The sequence below is a fragment of the Punica granatum genome, chromosome 2 (genome assembly GCF_007655135.1).
Source record: "Punica granatum isolate Tunisia-2019 chromosome 2, ASM765513v2, whole genome shotgun sequence".
NCBI classification, from domain to species: domain Eukaryota; kingdom Viridiplantae; phylum Streptophyta; class Magnoliopsida; order Myrtales; family Lythraceae; genus Punica; species Punica granatum.
In genome coordinates, this window is record NC_045128.1 from 7,697,492 (window position 1) to 7,718,286 (window position 20,795).

General features: G+C 40.9%; 2 protein-coding genes and 1 pseudogene across 4 annotated transcripts; 1 reads left to right on the forward strand and 2 right to left on the reverse strand.

Annotated features, from left to right (window-relative positions):
* Positions 1–525: 525 nt before the first annotated feature.
* Positions 526–1,112, reverse strand: LOC116195104 (putative lipid-binding protein AIR1B). Its single transcript, XM_031524078.1, is given in 2 exon segments — positions 526–1,007; positions 1,010–1,112. Coding segments are annotated over 2 exon segments (369 nt in total). The 3' UTR covers positions 526–741.
* Positions 1,113–6,626: 5,514 nt separating this feature from the next.
* On the reverse strand, positions 6,627–10,569 carry LOC116197011 (zinc finger CCCH domain-containing protein 48). Of its 3 annotated transcripts, none has more exons than XM_031527001.1 (10): positions 10,363–10,569; positions 9,682–10,226; positions 9,340–9,435; positions 8,596–8,685; positions 8,376–8,477; positions 8,008–8,154; positions 7,776–7,895; positions 7,632–7,691; positions 7,239–7,336; positions 6,627–7,074 (listed from the first exon to the last, which is right to left on the reverse strand). In XM_031527001.1, exons 2-10 carry the CDS (start codon positions 10,096–10,098, stop codon positions 6,936–6,938), a joined length of 1,269 nt encoding a protein of 422 aa, XP_031382861.1. In that variant the 5' UTR covers positions 10,099–10,226; positions 10,363–10,569; the 3' UTR covers positions 6,627–6,935. The 3 variants fall into 3 exon arrangements, with proteins under 3 accessions (XP_031382861.1, XP_031382859.1, XP_031382860.1); XM_031526999.1 differs by having other exon boundaries at positions 9,682–10,257; XM_031527000.1 differs by having other exon boundaries at positions 9,682–10,260.
* Positions 10,570–15,057: 4,488 nt separating this feature from the next.
* Positions 15,058–19,004, forward strand: LOC116193600 (annotated as a pseudogene).
* The last annotated feature ends 1,791 nt before the right edge of the window (positions 19,005–20,795 follow it).

The following is a 20,795-nucleotide window of genomic DNA, read 5'->3' on the forward strand; positions in this document are numbered from 1 at the left end:
AAAAATCATTAGACAATTCCGTCTCATTTTTCCCGTGACTGTAATAAGGCTCATTTGTCGTGGTGGGCTCCCTTATAATCGAAAATATATAATATATGTCATCTTGTATCATTACATAAGAGCCTATCCACCTTATCGTCTTTGTATCATTACATAAGCTGATTGTTCAGTTTGTCTGATATGTTCGCAGTTCAACAAAAGAGTATGAACATTGCGTAGCGGGAGCTAACGATGTTGCCATCACTGTTTCCCACTAATTTTTCAAGCCAAAAAAAATCAAAGAACTGAAGCCTATATGAGGACTACTCAAACTTATTAAATCTTTTGATTATAAAAGATGCATTGAAGAGATATCTTTGTAGATGATTTAGTGCAGGCAAAGAGAGAACTATTTTGTTTTGTTCTAAGTGAGAGATATTTCCCGTAGTTCGACGTGCATGCATGCAGGCCAGGGAAAAAATGATACTCGAAATAATAATAATTAAAGGTTAAACGATGACATTCATTTCTGATATTTCAATTACAACGACCACTTTATCTTTTACAGTCGTAATTGCAAATGACACTATCACATCGTGTTCCGACGAAGTTTTATTTACTGAATAGACTATGACCAACACCACACAATATACTCAGACAAAAGCACTGTTGACTTGGGAAAACCAAGCTTATTAAACCCGCTTCAATTTGTGACGCACAATATTTTATTCATCCTTTAAAGCCTTACTACGCATTTACTGCTTAAGCACATTGGAAACCCACAGGGAGACTCTTCCCGCAATCGTTGAGGAGCAAGCTGAGAGAGACCTGGACATTGAGATTGATACCAAGCACGTTCGCTTTGATCGCAGTGCAGAGGCAAACGGCAGCCTCTAGGTCAAGGAGCCCCTGGATGAGAGAGCAGCATGGTTGATTTGGAGGGGTCCCCATCGTAACGTTAATGAGGCCGCAGACATTGGTTGACCACACGTTCAAGTGTCGAAGTGCTGAGGCAGGGCTGCCAACCAAGGGATTGGGATAGGCTTAGGCAAGGTCGAAGCACTAGACAGGGAAAAGAAGAGGAGGTTGAGTGAGAGGAAGAAGGCAAGCATTGCAGAGCTCTTCGCAGCCATTCTTAATCGATTTCTACCTCTCAAACAATACTAATTTTTTGAAAAATTATTGATGAGGAAGAAGGAGTGTGTTTGGGGGATGAAGAGAAATGGGAGCGGAGAAGGGTTTTTTGGGTTTTTGGGTGGTTTGTTTTGTGGGGGGGGGGGGGGGGGGGGGGGGGGGGGGGGGGGGGGGTGGGGGTTGGGGGGGTGGGGGGGGGAGGGGGGGGGGGGGGGTGTTGGCGCGACGCGACTAACATTGTTCGGTATTTTGATGACAACAGAATTAAATACATAATTGAGTAATGAAAAGATAAATCAAAAGAGGTAAAGTATATTGACGTATGCTCTCACATTGTAAACAAGCGATTTCTAATTCGATACTCAATAGGACTACATGTACCTTTTTATTTGCTTTAGCATTTATATTCCGTTATATTAGACCCATGGGCCTCCCATATATTGAAATTTAGTATGTACACAAAGATGTATGAGTGCCCTAGGGATTTTAGCTGGCGGAGAAAGCGATTGTCACTACAACATAAGAGGTCTAGGGGCGATCCAAAAAATGACCAAGGGCGACCCTTATCGCTGCTCGCACTAGGTCTCCCAAGCCTTATCCCGACCCATTTGAAAGAGTCACCTAAGGTCTGGTCGAGATAGATTTGGCAACGCTGGAAGGGGTTGCCATAGACCCGACCTAAGGAGACCCACATCGAAGAGTCGAGAGAAAATAAGTCAGCCATGGCGTACCTATGTCGACTCACATTTGGGTCAGCACTTGTCTTGGCCTACCCAACATTTTGGGTCACCCCAAACCATGACTTTGCTGACCCAAATGTGAGTCGGCCCAAGATAATACTGCTCGATGCCAAGATGGGTCTCTAACAATAGGTTATTAACAAGTTGTTATTCTATGAGGACAAATAACTTATTCCCCTTACAACCAATTATTAGCCTGTTATCAGTCAATGAGGAAAATACCCAATTACTTTATGACAGCAAGTTTATAGCTCGTTTCAAGTATACGAGAAGGCAGATTAGCATTTGTCAACAAGGTGTCACCAAATTGCGATAAATGTAATTACATATCAATCAAATTGTCTTATCCAGTATTACATAATAATTTATGAATCCTAACACAAGCCAACAAAGGCCAGTGTATACACATACAATAAGAAGTTCATTTCAATAACAATAAAGTTCCCTCCGCCTCCACGCTCATTGGTTGTACTTGTATCGTTGGACGATCCACCGCCCACACTCATTGAGAATGCCTAAATGTCCAATACAGTGGGTGGAAAAGTGAAAATTGATCAGCACACAAAAATCTATAGATGATCTTAAAGAGACCGAGATCAAGTAGATATTACTCTCCATCATCAAGTAGTAACTTGTACTCCAAACACAAGAACAAATCATCAAGATCGAACCATCCAAATCAAGTTAAGCATGTTCAAATCGATCAACAGGTCAACACCCAACTCATCTCAGACATGAAACATGACTAATCTTCAATCGGCTCAATCTATTTTATTGAAACAGAGATTCCCAACAAACATTATTCATTCCTTCATTTTCAGTGTAAATAAACTAACTAGAAACCCTAGCATTGAATGATCAATCAATTGAACTCAAAATAAAATTTCCAAAGGCTCATCATCCAAGATAGCAAATACATTGACCTAATTGCAGCTGGCAAGTGAAATCAAGCAATCTGAGACCAAAATTCTTACTCCAGCTAACGAATTGAAAGCGAAACTCCAAGAATACGCTTTGACTTAAAATGCACAAATCAAAGCGATGAAATGATGTACGAGAGTCACCTGAATATGATTTGGTGTTGCAGATTTTGAAGAGGAAGATTGGGATACTGATCAAATGGGTCATGTCACCATCGATTCTGTATATATTCCACACTCTCTCTCATGGCTGGGTGCATCATCCTATAGATCATGCTGGTGCTCGGGTTGGGGTCGAAAGCAGCAAGGGGGGGAATCACAACCGTTGAACTTGGCTTAGTGAAGGGGTAGGGAGTTGCTGCCATCAAGAAGGGAGGATGCTGCTCTGCTTGCCATTAGTCATAGGTGGCTCGGAAGGAGCAAGGCATTGACGGGACTAGGAGGCTGAGGGTGAGCTTGTCGGGAAAGAGCAAAGCTGAGAGGCAGTAGATGAGGAAGAGTAAGGTGGAGACGTGGCATGTGCAAGGCCGAATGGTGGTGGTGGAAGGTGAAGGAGCCTGGGGATCATGGATATCCTGGACATGGAGAAGAAGAAGTAGAGGGGATGGTTAGGCAGGAAGAAGAAGAGGGGGAGGGGGAAGTGAAGAGCCAAATTTTGAGTAAAAATTTTGAAATTTTAAAACAGTGAAATTTTGAAATTTTAAGTAAAGACCCTTATGAAAGGGTCGGATAAGATTGACATTTGCCGACCCATTATAAAGTCTCGCTTAGGTGTACATTTGCAATTATTTGGATTATGTACCTCTCTCAAAATTCAAGAGGGAACAAAATTTATGATGCAAATTTATACTATCAGATATTATTTTTTTGCACATGGTAATATGACTCCATATTATCGTAGGGAGAATTACTTTAGTGATACAAAACTTTTTAAATTGTAACGCGAATGGTACAAAATCTTTTTTTGGTAATAATTTCATACAAAACGTATCAAATTGTTTCAATCAATCCAATCTGTCAATTTTCGCCGACGCTGTGAAGACTTTCCGACGTGGCAAGTCGTATCCAAGTAAGCTCAAATCTTTTAGCATGATGTAACAAATATGTACAAAACTTTATTAAAATGTAACAAATTGGTACAAAACTTTATTAAGATGTAACAAATGAATACAAAACTTTATTAAGATGTAACAAATGAGTACAAAACTTTTATTAAGATGTAACGAAATGATACAAATAGTGGAACAAATGAGATAATGTTAAAGCAAGTTAATCTGCTTTAAAGCAACTTCAGCAGCACAATATGGATTGCTTTTCCTTTCAAAGCGAAACAAAGGTTTTTCCATAGTTGTCGAGTGCTGAACCTTTTCTTTGCAAGAGGTCACAATTCTTCAAGGGATTGAACTAACCCTTTGATAACATAACATTTTCCATAGATGTCGAATGCAGAACCTTTTATTTGCTAGAGGAAACAATTTATCAAGGGATTGAACTAACCCTTTCGTAATAGAACGCAAGAAAGGAAAAACAATCCATATTGTGCTGCTGAAATTGCTTTAAAGCATGTTAACTTGCTTTAACATTGTCTCATTTGTTATTATTTGTACCATTTTGTTACATCTTGATAAAAGTTTTGTACCAATTTGTTACATCTTAATAAAGTTTTGTACTAATTTGTTACATCTTAATAAAGTTTTGTACCTATTTGTTACATCATGCTAAAAGATTCGAGCTTACGTGGATACGACTTGCCATGTCATGTACCACGTCAGAATGTCTTCACGGCATCAGCAGAAATTAACGGATTGGACTTGATTGAAATAATTTGATACGTTTTGTACCAAATCGATACAAAAAAAAGATTTTTTATCGTAATTTTCCCCATTATCGTATTAGATACCACCAATTGGTAGTTTATAAGTTTTACTGTATAAGTGGATCAAAACACTTAAAAGGTCCTATGAGAATTTAATTGACAGAAAAACGTCCATCAAAATTGCCTGTGATTGTGTATATTATATACAGAACTACTCCAATTAAACTAGAGAAAATCAAGGAGCCCAAAGTGTGACATTTGCTCTCCTCCCTTGGTACATCCTCTTCATATAGTATTCCATGAGCATTACAAAGTAGCATTCACTTATTTTATTTTATTTTATTTTATATTTATATGCATGACAAAGTAGCATTCTCTTTTCTTTTTCTTTTCTTTGAAATCAATTCGTTCAAAGGAAAAGAAGCAAAATATTAATCGGGAATGAAAAAGGGTGTAGCTCAACCTTGGCCTTCTATCGGTACTCATTGTGAGACTGGTCGCATCTCCTCAATAGATATTAGGATTTTTATTTTATATATTGCAGTAACTAGATTCATAGGTATCTCTTGTAATCAGAAAAGAAAATGAAAAATCATTAGACAATTCCGTCTCATTTTTCCCGTGACTGTAATAAGGCTCATTTGTCGTGGTGGGCTCCCTTATAATCGAAAATATATAATATATGTCATCTTTGTTTCATTACATAAGAGCCTATCCACCTTATCGTCTTCGTATCATTACATAAGCTGATTGTTCAGTTTGTCTGTTATGTTCGCAGTTGAACAAAAGAGTATGAACATTGCATAGCGGGAGCTAACGATGTTGCCATCACTGTTTCCCACTAATTTTTCAAGCCAAAAGAAAAACAAAGAACTGAAGCCTATATGAGGACTACTCAAACTTATTAAATCTTTTGATTATAAAAGATGCATTGAAGAGATATCTTTGTAGATGATTTAGTGCAGGCAAAGAGAGAACTATTTTGTTTTGTTCTAAGTGAGAGATATTTCCCGTAGTTCGACGTGCATGCATGCAGGCCAGGGAAAAAATGATACTCGAAATAATAATAATTAAAGGTTAAACGATGACATTCATTTCTGATATTTCAATTACAACGACCACTTTATCTTTTACAGTCGTAATTGCAAATGACACTATCACATCGTGTTCCGACGAAGTTTTATTTACTGAATAGACTATGACCAACACCACACAATATACTCAGACAAAAGCACTGTTGACTTGGGAAAACCAAGCTTATTAAACCCGCTTCAATTTGTGACGCACAATATTTTATTCATCCTTTAAAGCCTTACTACGCATATACTGCTTAAGCACATTGGAAACCCACAGGGAGATTCTTCCCGCAATCGTTGAGGAGCAAGCTGAGAGAGACCTGGACATTGACATCCTCTAAATTCATCTACCTACCGAAATATCCCGTGCACTCCACTGTCTAGTACTTCGAGATGTCCCGATCTGGGATGTCCATGCAATTCTGAGAACCGCCGCATGTTCGACATATCGTATTCTGATGGAATGGAGATAACACTGTATTATTGTGTTAATATATTTTGATAGATGAATGAAAGAAAGCAACACTTTCCACTCTCTGCCAGATGTAGCAAAATATAAAAGAATGAAAAAAAAAAATGGCAGCATATATATATATATATATATATATATATATTTTGGTACTCAATGAATGTCCATGGAGGATAAAAACGGATCTAGAGTAAAATGAACAAGACAAAAAGTTACGACTACAGAAAAAATACAACAGATCCCCAAAATCATTGCAAAAGAAAACTGCAATGTGACAAGCACATCAGAAAAAAAAACAGATATAATTACAAAAAAAAATCTCCCCAGTCGCTATAAATTCGTTCACGACCTCTTGCGAACTAAAACTCTATATAGACCCCACTCACAACCGGAACGCAGAGCTAGATCTGCGCAATCTATACAAATCGCCACATTTTCATTGGCAAGTGATAAGAGTCCGATTTATTTGAAAACTGCAAACCTTATAGCATGTGACAAATTGAAGGGAGAAGGATATATACTTATACAAGGTCATCCTCGTTACCACTCGGCCAATATTATCAGATCAAGACGTACCCACAATTTTATTATGGCCCAAACCATAAGACAATGTCACTCACTAAAAAGGACAACCCTGAATCGGAACGCACTCATTCTCATTCTATAATTTCTTTCCTTGGACATACGAAAAATTACCAGCGAATGCCCTCCCCGACCTTCATGTAAGGAAGGAACACAGAAAAAAGAAAGATCAAATAATATTACAAGGTGGTCATCCCATTCTAGATACTATCATCGATTCTATTGCTGCCCTGATGATTCTGCCCATTTCCACACTTTCACTTGACCGGTCCCATCTCCTGTGAAGAAGATGCCACCAGGGCCAGCTTGGATGGCTCGAACCTCCTGTTTGGCAAAAATCTTGCCCCTCTCGGAAAATCTAGAAACAAAGATTTAAAACCGCCGATCAAGGATACGAAGCAAGCATTAAAATTTGAAAACTCACTTTCCTGAAGAGGCAAATATCTCATTTAAGCACTTCCCTGAAGAGCCTACTATCTCATTTGCTGCAAGATTAGGCAGTGGACTAAGATGAAAACTCACGATGGCAAATCGTAAACACGAACGGAGTTGTCATTGCAAGCGCACAGCAAGACTGGCCTGCCTGCTAAGTCATGCATTCCGCATAGAAAAAGAATTCCCTACAAAAGGCAGGTTATACGGACCATTCAGCTTCTGATACTCGAATAACAATTCTAATCACCAAACCATAACTGAACAAGAGGTGAATGGTCTTATCTTATTAGAAAGATTTTTGTTTCCCAAATACGCAGATCATGAACTAAAGAAATAACCATTCATGTGTAACAATTAACCTAGCACCTGAAATATCAGTTGCTCGACAACAGTATGGTAGAGGTCAAACCTTTCGATTAATTATCAAAAGGTGGAGCAAATCAGAAAGAAAATCAGCTATCAGCAGAAAAGAGAACATACGTGTTCTTCATTGTGTGTATAGGTCACTTCAAGGTTTCCACTTTCTGTGGCAGCCCACACCTGCATGAAACCAAAACCTAGCGGAAATTACTACATGATTGCGTCATAAAATAAACAAGAACAAGCTAAGAGTAGAAAACGAACCTTTATTGTCTTGTCCAGGGAACAAGATAAAAGAAATTGATCCCAACAAAGAACGGACATCACAACTGAGGTATGATCAGATAGAACCTGTATACACTGCAAAGTTTCGAGATTCCAAACCTGAAAGAAACCAGCAGCCAGAGAAAAGGCAAAAATGCCTGGTTTTAATATGATGGCAGGACAGGATGTTAATCATTGAAAATGGACAACTTTCAAACTGTAGAATATATACCCGAATTGTATTGTCCATGGAACCAGAGTATACCCTATTAGCTCCGACGACTAGTGAAACCACTGCCACAGAGTGGCCTGTCAGTGACGCAGCCGGTTCGAAGTTATTAGTTATTTCATTGTATTTCCAGGCCAATATAGATCCATCCTGCACAAGCAGAGAAGTCTTTCATCCATATAAAGGCAATAGACTAATCCACAAGCCAAATTGGGGTACTCAAAGCTCTAAATCCTCCCAAATATTATAGTCTCTATTTGCATAATTTTAATAAAAGAATATATGCTCCATGCACCAAAACAATAAAATTGTATAGAGAGGACAGAAACCATTTCATAAAAAATAAGAAGATTGAATGTAGAACTATTCACCTGTGTACCGGCGAAGAGCAAACTATGACCCACAACCATGGCATAAACTTGTCCTACAGGTCCATTAAGACTCAGCTCAGCAGAGGTTTGTGTATTCCATGCCTGAGATATCAAAGAGGCAACCCGGTGCACCCAAATTTAAGCTAGATTTGCAGTGTACTCCTAACAGGATGATATGCAAAAGATAATAACTGTGAAACATAAACATATACTAATTTACCTTCACGAGATTCGGCAAACCAACAAAAATCCATGGACCTTCACTTATCATACAACCTACTTCAGCACCAAGATTGACAACAAGAATACACTGCATAGAAACACGGATCAAACTCAAAGGAATCAGTCCCACTGTTGCTGAACATTATAAAACGTTGTCTTTGGAATTCAACAAGGATCTATTTTATTGATTCGTTAAAATTCAATGAATCTTTAGGAGTTCTCCGATATCTTTTTCTTTATAATCGCTGCCAGACAGGCAACATGGAGATGCATTTTGCTATTCACTCATGAAGCTCAAATTCCCAAATCAGTGAGAAGTCAAGCGGACTGTGCTTCCACTTTTCAACATTTGGCATCTTTAATGCAAGATATCCTTGCATTTCCAAAGTCTGTTCGAAGGTTATCAATGATAAGGCCAATATCTTTGGCAAGATAGCAGGACGCATCCTAATCTAGGGAGTGCAATCTACAACACAAAGGTTGGAGAGCCTGAAGCTTCTCTTACATATCAACACCCAAAGTTTGAAGAAGCAAAACGAGACCAAAAAAAAAGAGCTTTACAAATTCATGTTCTGGATATTCATATAGAATATAAACATTTAAATTACAGTGTGGCCTGTTTCTCTGTAGTATGTACATCCAGGAAACTAATAACAGAAAATAGGATCACAAAATCCCTCATTAAGAGTCAGAGACAATGAACAAAGTATAATCTTCAGAAACTAATCAGAGATTTAACAACCTGGCCAGACTGACAATCCCACATCCTCACAGATTCATCCTTGCCTCCAGTGTAAAGCTTATCAGAACCAGACGGAAATGCGATCCCAGTAACAACCTTTAGAAGAAACACGCACAGAACCCAAATCAGAAGCCAAATTAACCAGTGTAAGAACACAAACAAATCGAATAACATGAATAGCTTTATTATGAACCAGCGTGATATTCCACTAAGTGCCCATGTAACAACGTAACATAAGTAAGCTATGTATTCCATCGCAGCTAAGACGTAAAGGTATTTGCACTTGAATTATTAACACACTATGACATCCCAAATTTTTTCGAACGCTAGAAAAGTAAGCACCTTTTGGTGGCCTTCAAGCTGGCTCAGTAATGAGAAACTATCGCCTACGCTCCAAGAATGCAAATACCGACACCTATCCCCGAAATTACAATGGCCCTGCACCCAGAAGTTGCACACCTTCTCTGCCTTCCTCACCGTGTTATTACCCCCGTGAACCCGGCCCCACGTATTTGATCCACCAGTGAACTTGTTGGGGCCTCTCCGCGAAAACTGAGACCCCGAATCCTCAGCGAACCGCTTCGGTCCCCCTCCGTTCGATGTGGGGGCTGGCAATTCCCTATGGAGGTAGGGACAGGGGTATCTGCTACACTTCCCTGCCCTCCAATGATAGCAGACTTTCTGTTTGCTGGAGTCATTGGGGGCCGATGACGGAGCCCCAAGCCGCTGGAACACGCGCTTATTCCCGTCCACATCCATAGCCGTTAACCCAACCCTAATGGGCCAATGAAGTAGCCGACAATAATCTACGGAAAACCAGTTCTTGAGGTTTATGTGTTCCTTTGAAGTTCTCGAGGCCTATGCCGAATCAAAGCTGTTGCCCCGAGCTGTACAGAAATAAAAGGAAGAATTTTTCTCCTGCTGGGACGATCAGTCACCAATTGCGAGTCAATCCCCTAAGCTATTTAGGCCAGAACCGAGCAAATTGCAAAACCCTAAAAAAGAAAAAATCAAAATCTTCACCTCCTCTTTTACTTAATCAGGAGAATGCAGCAGCGGCTACCGCTGGAGAAGAAGATGCCCGTTGCAGATCAGCGATCGGCTGAAGAGAGAAGAGAGAGGGAAGGGTGGGGGGTAAGGAGTCGACGCTCGGGATCGGCCAGCAGCCACCGAGCAACAATGGCGAGCACCGGAAAGATCCGTCCTTTTTCTGATCAAAAGAGGGACGAAAAATGAGAGAGAGGCAAAAAAAAATAAAAATAAAAATAAAAAAGAGAGAGAGCGAAGAATGGGCCCGGGAAAATGGGCTGGGCCTTGAAAAAGTCCACTTGACGAGCATTGGCCCAGCATATATCCAGTACTTTTTTTTTTTTTAATAATGAGACTTTGAGCGTCCTCAGCCTATACTGTCGATCCGATTGAACTGTCGTAAATTTTTTTTAAAATTTATGAGATGCAAATCCAAACCATCAATAGATACTTATTCCCCGTAATTCCATCGATTTGTGGCCTACTGGGCCGACTCAATCGGCCGCGTCTGATATAACTTAAGCTTGGATCCTCTTTGTGCTGCTTTTGATTGCCCAAATCAATCTCATCATCCTCCCTTACTCCTAATAATACTGCCTCCACTCCTAAGCCCCGAAGACTCACTACCAAGATGATTCATTGTAATTCCGTTTTGTGTCCGCATCAAAATCGCAACGCGAATGTCTGGGAACAGAATCAAGAAGCACTCTATTGGTCGCGTTGTACGCACCCGAATTTCGTCTCGTCGGGGCACGCATGCGCGCGCCTAAATGCAACGCGGCTTGGGAGTATCCACCTTCCTGGGGACGCGCGACGGACGCACGTGAGAAGGAGTCGCTACTACCTGTTTACGACCCGAAGGTCGAGGGCCGGTGAGTTGCCCGGGTCAAGGGGTATGGGGTACACCTAATTGCTAAGGCATATGATCTGCGAAATCCGAGGTTTCGAATTTGGGGGTTCTGTTACATGCGAGCCTTTATCTCGCATGCCCTATCGGTACTCTAGCTTGTCTAGGCTTGCCATTTTAATTTAATTACCGCTTAATTAAGTTCCGCTCATCTTACGCATTTTGACACCGTAAATTCGAAGAAACACTCCGACCGTCCGCTCTCCAACTGGGATTCTTACATGAATAAACGTATAACATAAATCCTCACATTGTCCTCTCAAATAAATAAAATACAAATTACAACAATTGAATCCCGGTCGGTTCGCATTCGGTTATTATTCCACTCGTGCTCACCGTGTGGTTTGAAAAGATTGAAATTGAAATTAAGGTGCGTACTCGGTGTTTAGGGGATTAGGTCCCGTAATCTACGATTGGGGCGTTGGACCCCATGTGAATCGTATCCTAAAGGATCGGGCTCGACCCGCATAACAAATAAGTTCAAGAATGTAACAAGTAAGCACAAATAAACAAACAATGAGGTTTTGTTATCGCCGAATTTACGTGAGTTAATCAATTATTATCCGGGGTATCTTGGCATACAAATCCTACCCTAACACAAACAAACAGGATGATAGATAGGGTGTATAGCATTCGGCATTATTTAAAACGAACCCGATAGACATGACGTTTGTGGTCGAGTCTCGAATGTGTGGGTTATTTTTAGATTATTTTGTATCGTGGCAATATGGCTTTTATAGATTAAGAGTGTTTTTCACCTAAAACCCAAAACCTAGCCCTCTACTTGACTATTTGCCCATGTTGATTATGCCGAGTTTGTGATTAATTCGTTTTTCCATGTTTTAACCCGTTCTAAACACAAACCTACACTAGAGTGACGGCAGGACAAAATCCAGTAATCATGCCATTGAATCGGTAAATATGTGTGTGTATGAAAATCAAGATTACGTTCCACGTATCTCGGTGCTTTTGAAATTGTGAATTTGAAAAGGGCATGGCTAACAGTTCTTGAATTGTCGACGTGATTACAGATTATTAATCAATTCGTACAATTTATTTAAAAGAGTCAAATGATTTAATTTAGCCAAATTAACGTCCCAATTACCCCGTATGTAGAATTTTAGGTTAATTAGAAATTTGCCGAATGCTTTGATTTACGGGTTTCGAGTCGTCGAGATAACCATTTGGCTGACCACCCGATAAACTCTAACTTCCGACATGGTCACGTTGCATACATAAAATTACAAAAATAAAATGTTTAAATGCGGCACATATATTGTTGGTGGGTGATCCAATTAGAAAAGGGTAAGACATTTTTAGAAAATGTCCAGGGGACTAAATTGAACGATTTTAAAAGATCAGGGACTGATTTGAAAATTCTGAAAAAAATTGGGACTGATTTCAAAATTCTAAAAAATTGGGGATTGATTTGAAAATTCTAAAAATGGGGACTGTGTAAAAAAAATTACTGAAAATGTCCTAGGACTTATTTGAAATGAATTTGAAAATCGGGACTGATCTGAAAACAAAAAAATGGCCTCAGGACTAAACTGAAACAGCTTGGAAAGTTCCTTGGGAGGCTTGAAAAAATTCTGGGAATTCCAGGACTGATTGCAAAATATTAAAATGACTGGGACTTGATTGAAAATAAATTTTGAAATTCGGGGCAGATCTGAAAGAGGTGAAAAAAGCCCCGGGACTAAACTGAAACAACCTGGAAAGTTATTTGGGATGCTTGAAAAATTCTGAAAATTTCAGGACTGATTGAAAAATAGTAAAATGATCGGGAATTGATTGAAAATAATTTTTAGAGTTCGGGACAGATCTGAAAAAGATGAAAAATTCCCCCGGGACTAAACTGAAACAACCTGGAAAGTTCTTTGGGATGCTCGAAAAAATTTTGGGAATTCCAGGACTCATTGAAAAATAGTAAAATTACCGGGAATTGATTGAAAATAATTTTTAGGGTTCGGGGCAGATCTGAAAAAAATAAAATGCATCCTCTGGACTGAAATGTGACAAAGCAGAAAGTTCGTAAAATCGAGTTCGGGACAAATCCGATCACCCACGCGACCCAATAACACTCATTTCACATTATATCCATCAAGCAAGCAATAATATTTAGGAAAGGAGCCCTAATCATGCCACTAAGTCGAGAATTTACCTAGTCCGGAAAGTTAAGGGACTTTACCGACCGGACGAATCGGGTCGGATCGGATCGGTCGGATCGGGTCGGACTGGCCGGAAGGAGAAACCGTCCGGAAGAGAACCAGGGCCGGACTGGAAGCGTTGGGCCTGAATGGGCCGAGCCCGCAAAGAAAGAGAAATGGGCCGAGGCCCGTGAGCCGAAGGGCGGCCGAGATCGAGGGGAGCGGCGGCAACGAGGCTGGGGGGTGGCGGTTCTTGCCCCTGAACGCCGCGACGACGGCTGGACTGGACGCGGGAGATGGCTCTAGGCGCCGCCGATGCTTCGCCGTGGTCGATCGGGACCTCACCGGCGCTAAATCAGTCAGAATTGGGGGGTTATCGCGGTTTTCCGACGACGGTTCCCGAAATCTCCAATCTCCAAATTCTCCGAAACGAGAGCTAATTGTTTGATTTCGCTCACTGGATCGTGTTTCTTTCTCTCCGAATTGTATTTCTGTCCATTTAATTGCAATTCCATCCCCTTTTCCGTTAAGATTTCAGCCGATTTGGCCGAAAATCGCGAAAACCGCGATATCGGGGTTCTGGGCCGGTCAGGGATCGCGGGCAGCCGGCGAGCGCTACCCGGCCCCTACCCGGCCTGCCCGAATCTTTTCTTTTTTTTTTCTTTTTTTTTTAAATTAGGGCCGGCTGGTCACGGGCAGCCGGTCAACGCTGCCCGGACCTGCCCGGCCCTGCCCAAATCATTTTTTCTTTTTCTTTTTTTTCTTTTGTTGATTTATTTATTTATTATTTATTATTATTATTATTAATTTAAATTTTTTTTAGAAAAGGCAATAAATTGAATAAAATGACGATTTTGCCCCCCGGAGCCGATGGACCGAAATTGGGTGCTGACACGCGTGAACATGTTCGATACTATCAAAACAAAATGACTGCTATGAGAAATAATGGTGGTATTTCGATACTGATAATGACATGAGCCTCTCTCAACGGGGATTGTATGGTGCAATCAATCAGATTAGTTGCACCCTAGAACCATGAAAATTACTAAGAGTTTAAGTAAAAAGTATATATTTCACTAAAAAGTTCAGTAAAACTCTTTATGATATGTGTAAATGACTTCAAAAATTATATAACTTATCTTGAAATTTGTGTAATTTATTTTCGAATGTGTGTAATTTACTTTATTTGTTAGAAATTTACTAGAAGGTTAAGTAAATTACTATCAATTAAAGTAATTTACTTTGATTTTGAAGTAATTTATTTTGATTGTACTATGCAACAATTTAAATTGATTACATCGTAAACCTTCCCTTTGTTCAACATATTTAGAAGTTGCGGGACAGGTGGCTTTCTAATTGACACACTGGCAAGAAATGAGACTCCGACATTATTCGAAATGAGAGCAGGGCTCATGTCATTATCAGTATCAAAATAATGTTAACTGAGGCAGCAGCCTCTTGTGGATCTAATGCAGCCCGTGTCCGGATGCCCGAAACACACTGTCCCTTTGTTCGACCCATCAAGATCATCAATCTATGTTGATTTCCCCTGCACGCCGGGGTCCAAAATCTGTTTCAATCCATCCAGGGAGTGTTTGCGAGGCAAATGCGCATTCGATCCCGCGTACTTTGATGGGACCATCCGTGTTGGGCAAGATCGCCTCTGAGCAGCAACTATTTGACATGACTGACGGGGACAGGGTCCCAATACCCATCCATGCCTTCAGTTGTGCTAATATCAATACCAAGCCGACTGATTTCCCATAGAGCCGGGTGCTTGAGCTAGGTCTTGCTAAGTTTTGTCTGCGGAAACAGTTCGGCCACAAATTTTCCTACTGATATGGTGACATACAAGACCCGAGATACAAGCACAACATGCTAGTCTTTGGTGAAGGAGTGATCCTTAAAGGCGACGTGACTCCCCTTTATATCAATCTCTAGCTTAGTCATAGATGATGTGGTGAGGAAGAACCAATAAAATTGCTTCAATTAAGAAGACTTACCACAATTAATCGAGTAATTATTACTCATTATTTAGTTTGTTGCAATTTAATTGGTTCTTCTTCATGCCATGTAGCGAGGTAGGAACACCAAATAATCTCTCGCCATAGACTCATATGTTTTTAAATAGGAAAATTACAATTTTTGTCTTATAAATTCGTCGTCCAATTAATTTTGATCCTTTCAATCAATATAGGTCTTATAAGTTTCAAAATGCCAAATCAATCATCTATGTTTGGCCCATTGCACACTTTTAGTCTATTCCATAATTGGTCGTTACGAAGCTGCTCATGTGGACTTCAAGCTGTTCATATTTTTCACGTGGCAATTTTTTATTGGCCGTAAATTAAGAATATATAAACAATATAAAAATAAATTTTAAATAAATAAATCAAAATAAATTAAATCAAAAAAGAAAAAGGAAACCCCTGGCCCCTTAAGTAATGTCTCAGGTTCGAAGTGTCAGGGAGTTGCAAGTCCCCGCCTATGGAATCAATTGATGAATGCTTCAACAGCTATTCGTTCCTCACTCTAGGTGGACCTAGAGTGGGGAACAAGGTGAAGGCTCGGTTTTTTGCCTACATGGTGAAGTGTCTCTTAGAGACCTATACTGGCAGACAGAAATGTGACAGCAAAGACGATTTCAAAAACAAGAAGTTGGACATGGCTGGGGTGCTTATAAAGAGAGAGCTCAGGCTGCTGTTCTCAGTGTTCAGAGGCAAATGAAGAGGGAGATTCAGAAAGACCTGTATGGAGATCGCAATCTCCGCGCTATTGAAACCTATCTGCATTCTTCCCTTATCACAAATGGTCTCAAAGGGGCTTTCTCGATTGGAGCTTGGTCACGTCCTTACAGAGCAGAACATATCTCGGGCTCTTTGTGGCAACCCTGAGAAGGCAAAATCCATTGCAGACTATTTCAGATATGAGAAAAGTGCGTCATTAGATTAAGTATACGGGGAAAGTTAAAGATGCACGATATCCGTAACTATCCAGCATAGTACCTATAACTTGTTCATTTCATGCTCTATAACTTGTTTACTCCATGCCCAAGATGGTCAGCTGGAAACCCATTTATCTTGTGAGCAAGCGTAATGTTAACCCTGCATGTAATTCCATAGGAGCTTCAATCATGGATGGTAAGTACTAAATTTCTACACTAAAATCAATGCTATACATATTAGGATGCTTTCATCCCCATTCAAAATGTTAGAGACTAGCCTTACTATTAGTTCCAACCTGGTTTTTTGTAAAGAGTGATTGTGCTCTAAATTCTGGCAACAGCCACCCTTCGCATTAGGGCAAGGCTTGCTTCCTCTCTCACCAGACGGTGAGAACTGGGGGCTCGTGAAGAATTTGGCCGCGATGGAGCTTGTGAGCATTAATATATCAGAACCTCTTCACGAGTTGCTTAATTGGGGAATGTAGATAGTTGTCGATGATACTTTGACTTCACTGCATGGCAAAGCCGAAGTGTTCCTGAATAGAGACTGGATTGGCGTCTGTGAGGACTCTCTTTCGTTTATCACCAAGCTCAGAAACAAGCGGCTGCTCAAGGAGATTCCCCCAGAGGTCATCGACTCTATTTGCAACACATAATTCTCTTTAAGCTCTATATGTTTCTACTCTATCAAAAAGTATTCTGCTTGTAGGTGGAGATCAAAACAGATGAACACCATGGAGAAGTACATCAGTATTCGGACACTGGAAGGGTTCTTCGTCCCCTCCTGGTCGATGAGAATTTGAAAAAAATAGCATTGCTAAAAGGGAGTAGTGTCACTTTCCAGGATCTGCTGTATAAGGGAATTGTTGAGTTTATTGGTGCAGAAGAAGAGGAAGACCGTTGCACAGCATGGGGCATTGAACACATTTTGAGGGAAGAAGAGTCGAAGGAACCCGTGAAGTACAGTCATTATGAGCTCAACATGTCCTTTTCGTTAGGGCTGAGCTGCAGGATTATTCCATTTGCTAATCATGATCATGCAAAGCGAGTTCCGTATGAAGAGCAGGGCATTGGGTTCTTAACTACGAATCCTAACATTAGGGTTGACACACTTTCTCACCAGTTATACTATCCACAGAGGCCACTCTTCCGGACAGTTATTTCTGACTGTTTTGGAAACCAGAACTTTTACTTGGTCGTAATGGGACAGCCTTTAAGCCTGATTACTTCAATAGGCACAATGCTATTGTGGTAGTTAATGCTCATATCAAGTATGACCGAGAGGACTCCTTGGTGATGAACTGAGCTTTGCTAGAGCGTGGAATGTTCCAATCGGAGCACATCAGGAGCTACGAGGCTGATGCCGACAACAAGGAGTCTAGACTGAAGTACAAGAAACCTGATTGTTTGTTAATTTTGGAAAGCTATAGAGTCAAGTTGGGAGGGTGGACGGTCTCGATGATGATGGCCCCCCCTTTGTTGGATCAAACTTGCAGAGTGGATATCATCATCGGGAGGTGTGCCCAGTCTGGGGCGGATCACAGTGTAAAATTTAACCATACTGAGCCATGGTCCAGAAAGTAGTCTCCCAGCTGATGATGAAAGGATAAATTTCGTTGCTATTTCTCTTTGAAAGGGAATCATTTCTTCCGGGTTGAAGTTTTTGGTTCAAAGCATGTCTCTTGTATTTGGTCATTATATTTAATAGTTGATCACATAATGTCATACTGCTGTGATTCTTTTCGTTATGTTCGATCACCATGTGTTGGGGACAAGTTTGTGAGCATGCATGGGAAGAAGGGTGTGCTCTGTTTCCTCGAGTCATGGGAGAATTTTGTTTTCACAAGGCAAGGAATTGTTCCTGATGTTGTCATAAACCCACACAGCTTCCATTTGAGGCAAACGCCCGGTTAGATTCTAGAAGCAGCCCCTAGAAAAAGGGTATTGCGTGCGGTAGGCCTGTGAAATATGCCACCCCTTTCTCCGCTCCCTCCATTGACAACATTGCCGATCAACTTCTCAGGTTTCTACGAGTTTAATCCAGTTGCATTGCATTGAAAATAACATAACTACATTGGATTACTTCATTTGGGGACTCTCTTTCACTTGGACAAAACTTTTATGCAGAGTTGGGTACATGAAATGGGGAAATGAGAGGGTGTATGATGGCAAGACAGGCAAGGCAGTGGAGTTGCTCATCTTAGTTGGCCAAACATTCTACCAATGTCTGGTCCACATGGCCGAAGACAAACTGAAGTTCCGGAGCACGGGCCCCGTTCACCCTCTGACCGGACAGCCTGTGTTCGATAGGAAACACTTCGGTGGGGTCAGGTTCGGGGAGATGGAGAGGGACTGCCTGATCGCCCATGGGGCATCAGCAAACCTCCATGAGAAGCTCTTCACTCTTAGCAATCTGTCCCAGATGCACATCTGCCAGAAGTGCAAGAACATCGAGAACGTGATCCAGAGGGCTCTTTCTATTCCTACCGGTCGGAAGATCAGGGGACTGTACTGTAGATTTTGTAAATCATCTGATGATATCGTGAAGGTGAATGCGCCATACGGGGCTAAGCTGCTGTGCCAAGAGTTGTTCTGCATGAAGATAAGTCTCAAGTTCGATACCTGTCTTTGTTAATCTCTTTACCTTAGCTCGTCTTATGGGTCTCTTTCAGATACTGACTTTACCATAGTTCATTTTATGGATCATTTTCAGATACTGAAGTTGTCGAAAGAATCACGCACTTGGTTAATATCTATAGATAGCCCAGCTAGTACCTATCTTTCTCTTTTCATAGCTCACGCAGTTTCTTGAGAATTAGGACTTTCCAAGATCCTGTTATTTATAAGTTCCTGGACACGATTTGCGATCAAAACTCGAGACTTCGGTGGATCATTCTCTTTCTTGATATAATACAGGATTAAACTAGTTTATTGGAGATGTTATTGCCTTGGGTGGTCCAGCCTTGCCGCAGTTGCTTTCACTCGGATCAGGAAGCTGAACGCAATTCTGACTTATCTCAGGCGAGTCAGAGTTTGCTTTCAATCGGTCAGTAGGCCAACCCCAAGATGATACATCAATTTTAACTTGTACATGGCTACTTGTGCTGGACAACTTGGGCCCTACATCTGGCTTAAACTGTGACATAGCAAATCAGGTTGGACATCAGTGATGTCGCCAGAGGGAGTGGCTACAGCAAGAGGCAATGCCGGTAGGCAGAAGCAGGGGCATGCCGAATTTTAAAGTAGATTCTACACATGTTTCTTTTTTTGCCATGACAAGTCTGAATAAATATTCAGTTACCTAGTCACTTGATTGTTGCACATGTTGTTAGACCTCGGAAACTTATCTCCATGATTAGCTCTTCGGCAACCTTTGCGCGGTTTTAAACCTAACTTCCTTTTGAAGACCGACTCAAACTAAACCTTCGACAATGATATTAAAGAGATTTAGAATGTTTGGGAGAAATCCAACCTACTGTTCATAGGTTGTGTACTGATATTTATACTGTAATTATGTACAAGATTATGAATACAAGTATGGAAAGTGTATCAAATTGATTATACACAATTAATGACTTGTTATCTACGACTATCCTTCCTTATACTCCCCCGCAAGCGCAACGGGGATGGAGCAACGTTGAGCTTGGACCTAAGTGCCGAGAAGCGAGAACTAGTAAGTCCTTTGGTAAGACCGTCAGCAAGTTGATCATCTGTGCTGATGAAGCAGATGAGCAGCTGCCTGTGAGTTACACGCTCGCATACAAAATGAAAATCGATTTCAATATGTTTGGTCCGAGCGTGAAATACAGGATTTGCTGTGAGGTAGATAGCTGAGATATTGTGGCACCATAGAATTGGTGAACTAGATAAACGAACTCCCAATTCCAAAAGTAAGGATTGAATCCATATAACTTCGATAGTGGCATTAGCCAGACTCTTATACTCCGACTCGGTGCTGGAGCGGGCTACAGTTCGCTGCTTCTTGGAGCTCCAAGAAATCGGATTGGGACCAAAAAAATTGCGAAACCACTAACAGAGCGACGATCATCGGGATTGCTAGCCCAATCTACATCAGAGAAGCCATGCAGGGAAGATATGGAGCCCGGTTTAAAAAGAAGTCCATAAGTAATAGTACCCTTGAGATACCGAAGAATGCGCTTTATCGTCGCCCAGTGAACCGTAGTAGGTGTATGCAAGAATTGACATACTTGGTTGATAGCAAATGCAATGTCTGGTCTCGTGAGAGTCAAATATTGAAGACTCCCAACAACACTCCGATATAGAGAAGGATCCTCAAAAGTGTCACCATCATGGATAGAAAGACAAGCACCCGAGGCAACAGGCGAACTAATGGGCTTGCAATCCAGCATGGAACTCCGCAAAAGAATATCATAAATATATTTTGCCTGAGTGAGATGTAGCCCTG